The 4,049-nt window shown below is 41.5% G+C and overlaps 1 protein-coding gene across 1 annotated transcript; it reads right to left on the bottom strand.

Moving 5' to 3' along the window:
• Positions 1 to 1,069: 1,069 nt before the first annotated feature.
• Positions 1,070 to 3,689, bottom strand: LOC107616875 (putative methyltransferase PMT11). Its single transcript, XM_088499360.1, is given in 5 exon segments — positions 1,070 to 1,277; positions 1,501 to 1,578; positions 1,742 to 1,864; positions 1,981 to 2,175; positions 3,499 to 3,689. Coding segments are annotated over 5 exon segments (795 nt in total).
• Positions 3,690 to 4,049: the final 360 nt, after the last annotated feature.

Genomic DNA, 4,049 nt, shown 5'->3' with positions numbered 1-4,049 from the left:
ATAAGTACTTTTTTCGTCCCCAAGGTCTGGGGTCGAAATCAAAATCGTTCCCAACCTTTTTTTATTATTAAAATCATCATCAACGTTACAAAACGTTATAAAATCGTCCTTTTCTACTTTAATAAGGGACATTTTCGTCCCTGCCCATTTTTTTCGCGGACATTTTCGTCCTCAAGAAATGGAAAATACATTCAAGCCCCTGACCCCTGAAAAACGTAGACATTTATGTCCTTCCGTTGAATTCAGCCGTTTGCACTGGACGGAAAAGGATGAGCTGGCAGAGGTGGCGCTGAGGTGGCCGTAACGGAGGCCAGGTGGCATGGAGCATTTCGTAACAGGACATATAAGTCCCTGGAGACAAAAACGACGCCATTTTTGTAACCTCCCCCAATCCTGTTTTGAATTTCTCTGCCTTTTCTTCTTCCTTCGTCCTTTTTCCCTTCCATTCTTCTTCCTTAGCCCCTGCCTTCATCACTGCCGCACAGCGGCGCCTCCATCAGCCACCATCAACGCTGGCGACCTCCTCCTTCCTCTCTTTCCGCGTCTTCTTCCCTTTCTCACTCCCTTACTCCCATTAGTCTCTCTCTCTTCTCACTTTTCCTCATCTCTCTCTCTGCTACGCTGACCCTAGAGCACGATTTTTCTTCAATCAAGAAGAAAATGTATACCTTATTTGGAAACTACTAATAAATCAATGGGGGAAAATGTATCAAAATCGTACATAGATGATTTGTTCTATTTGGAATAATCAACAATGAATATATGTGGAATAGCTTTGTAATATACAAATAAATTGAATGTTACAACTAAGTTAGATGATGCACTTGACTTACCCAACTTTTCGGGATCGCGCATCTCATGCCTAGTATCAACCAAAAAATGCTTCCAACATTCATCACTTTCTGAACTCTTTAAGTAACAAGTGAGTGATACTAGGCACTTAAAATCTTCCTATATTTCTGAAATGACAAACAGGATTTCATGTTGTATGACTTCACTTCTGCTATTTGTGGGATCAAAGCAAAACATGTGTTCCATTTCATGTTTATGCATACCCTCCCATTTTGTTTCAAGCATGTAGCAGGTGCTTGTCACACACCAATACTCTATAACTAGCATGAGGCCCCTCAGATGTATCTCTCAATGTGACTTGTCACCCCATTGCCTTGGCAATGTCTTGAATTTCATCCATGATGGCAATAGAATCGCGGATGTATACCCGTCCTCCTGGTCTTAGTATTCGGTCCATCTCAAGCATAATAGATGACACATTGCATCTGATAAGAGAGAAATCCAACACATAGACATTATCAATACTGGACTTTGCAGTCGAGCAGAGCGATCATAAAATAGTTATTTCCTAAGCTACTATTACGAAAGATGAATATCGGATTGGATATTCAAACCACAATTCTCATTTTTCTCATTATTAACAGAAATAGTGTAATGATTATAAGCCAGGAGGAAAGATACAAACTTGATAAGAAAAGAAAAAGGTACCTTTTGCGCTCTGCAGAAAGAAGGTTGGCAGCATGCAGAAAATCATAGATTCTTGGGTAGGTGTCAAATGCTTCACACCTAAATTATAAAAATTGCAGAATATTACAAAACACTAACAAGATCGCAAAAGTAATTTGGGGGAATTGATATAGAGGCTCTTTCAGTACATGGAATTGGAAAACCTCAGTACCACAAGGTGAACATTGTATTTAATATATCTTAAGTAAGTTTTGTTAAATACCAGTCATGCATAACTCCCATCAATCCACAGTCGTAGATAACTGGCAAGGCATTTGTGCTACTAACAGGAACAACATTCATAACCCAGCAGTCAAATTTCTGACTAATCAATGCTGCTGCAAACCTGAGAAAGCACTCAAATATATTGAAAATAAAATTTAGGAACTATCAAATATTAGAGCAATTAGGAATAACTAAATGTCTATTTATAAAAAGAAAATAAAACGATAGAAAAATTACCCTCCAAATCCAGCTCGCATGTCCATAACATTTCTCATTCTCGTCTCTTTCCAGCCTAAAGTATCAACATATTGTCCTATTATCTCATTCCAATATTTCGATTCTGCCTTAAAAAGCTCTGCTCTGGATGCGAAGGCATCAAATTTTATGCTTTGAAGCCTATCAGGCGGAGTTTGCAAACGAGCATCATTGAATCATTGAATCAAAGGAATTAGCTCATTTTAAAACAGAGATGTGGCATCAGACAGCAAAATGAGCACATAAGAGTTTATTGTTAACCAAAACAGGCAATGAGAATTTACACAGCATCAATGTAAAACATCAGTCTCAGCAATTTCTATTAACCAACCCTAATCCTAACAATTCAAGAACAATTGAACAAACTAAATATAATGAACTACAAACAGTGATTGCACAGACAACAACATTAAGCAAGCAAGACCTAATCCACTATCCACGTCAGATTCTCTAACAACCTAATGTAACTAACTAATCTAACTAAATTGAAATTAGCTAAACAAAACTAACTAAACAATATTAATTAACTAATTACAATAACAGAGTGAATTAAACACAGAGAAAGAAGATCTGCAAAGCACAGGGGTGGTAATGAGAGAGAGAGGAAATGATGGTTGGGCCCTAGTAGCGATGGTGGTGCGTTGGTAGAGAGGCGGCGGCGCGGCAACAGTGGGTCGCCGAGAAGGTTGTCGCGGACGAACGGTGGGTGGAAGGAGGGTGAGAAGAGAGAGAGACTAATGGGAGTAAGGAAGTGAAAAAGGGAAGAAGACGCAAAAAGAGAGGAAGGAGGAGGTCGCCGGCATTGATGGTGACTGACGGAGGCGCCGCTGTGCGGCGGTGATGAAGGCAGGGGCCAAGGAAGAAGAATGAAAGGGAAAAAGGACGAAGGAAGAAGAAAAGGCAGAAAAATTCGAAACAGGATTGGGGCAGGTTACAAAAATGGCGTCGTTTTTGTCTCTAGGGACTTATATGTCCTGTTATGAAATACTCCATGCCACCTAGCCTCCGTTACGGCCACCTCAGCGCCACCTCATCTTTTTTCGTCCAGTGCAAACGGCTGAATTCAACGGAAGGACATAAATGTCCACGTTTTTCAGGGGTCAGGGGCTTGAATGTATTTTCCATTCCTTAAGGACGAAAATGTCTGCGAAAAAAAAGGTCAGGGACGAAAATGTCCTTTACTCATAATTTTATTTTTTTTCATATTACCTTTCATTATTAATAAAAATAATTAAAATTAAAAATATTATTAAACCCCCCTCCCCTCCTCTCCCTCCGTAACTCACCCCCTCACCCCACTCCCTCACTCATCCCCACTCCCTCACCCCACACCCGATTCCTGACTCTCGACTCCCGTACCTCCCTTACCCCCTCAGCCCCTCATCCCACTCCCGTCACCCCACTCCCGTAACTCCCATCCCCTTCCTCATGCCCCTCTCTTCAAAACCCCAACCCCAATTTCAACTTCAATTTTTCTCTTAACCACCGCCGCCGCTCTACTTATTCGTTTTTAGGGTTCGCCGCCGCTGCCGCCGCCGTGTGGTCATCGGGAGGGGGATCTCGCCGGCGCTGCTTCTTCTTCTGTGATTGTCCTGCTTCTTCTTCTGTGACTGCTTGAACTTCTGCTTCTGCTTGTTTTGCTGCTTCTTCTTCTGCTTTTGGCCTACTTCTGCTTGAACTTTTGTGGTCATTTGTGACTGCTTCTGTTGTTTTGCTGTTTTTGGATCTGAAAACTGAAATTGTAATTGATGATTATTGAGTTATTGTTTATTGAAATTGTTATGGTTCTTCTGCTTCTGATTTTTTTGTTGATTTATTTTGTTTTGTAAATGTTGCTGTTAATTTGTTTTATTTTGTTATGAGTAATGAATGGCTATGATGGCAGTAGTGATGGTGGTGAAGAAAGGAAGAGTGAGAAGAGGAAGGAGATTGGGGTGAGGGGGTGGGGGTTTGCGATGAGGGGTTAAGGGAGTGGGGTGAGGGGTGGGGGGTGGGGGGTTACGGTGAGGGGCTTGATGCTGGTGGTGGTGGTGGTGGTGTTGGTGTTGATG

Source organism: Arachis ipaensis, chromosome B9 (genome assembly GCF_059453495.1).
Source record: "Arachis ipaensis isolate K30076 ecotype BB chromosome B9, ASM5945349v1, whole genome shotgun sequence".
Taxonomy (NCBI): domain Eukaryota; kingdom Viridiplantae; phylum Streptophyta; class Magnoliopsida; order Fabales; family Fabaceae; genus Arachis; species Arachis ipaensis.
Note: the sequence above shows the minus strand (reverse complement) of the source record. Positions and strands in the feature narration are given on the sequence as shown.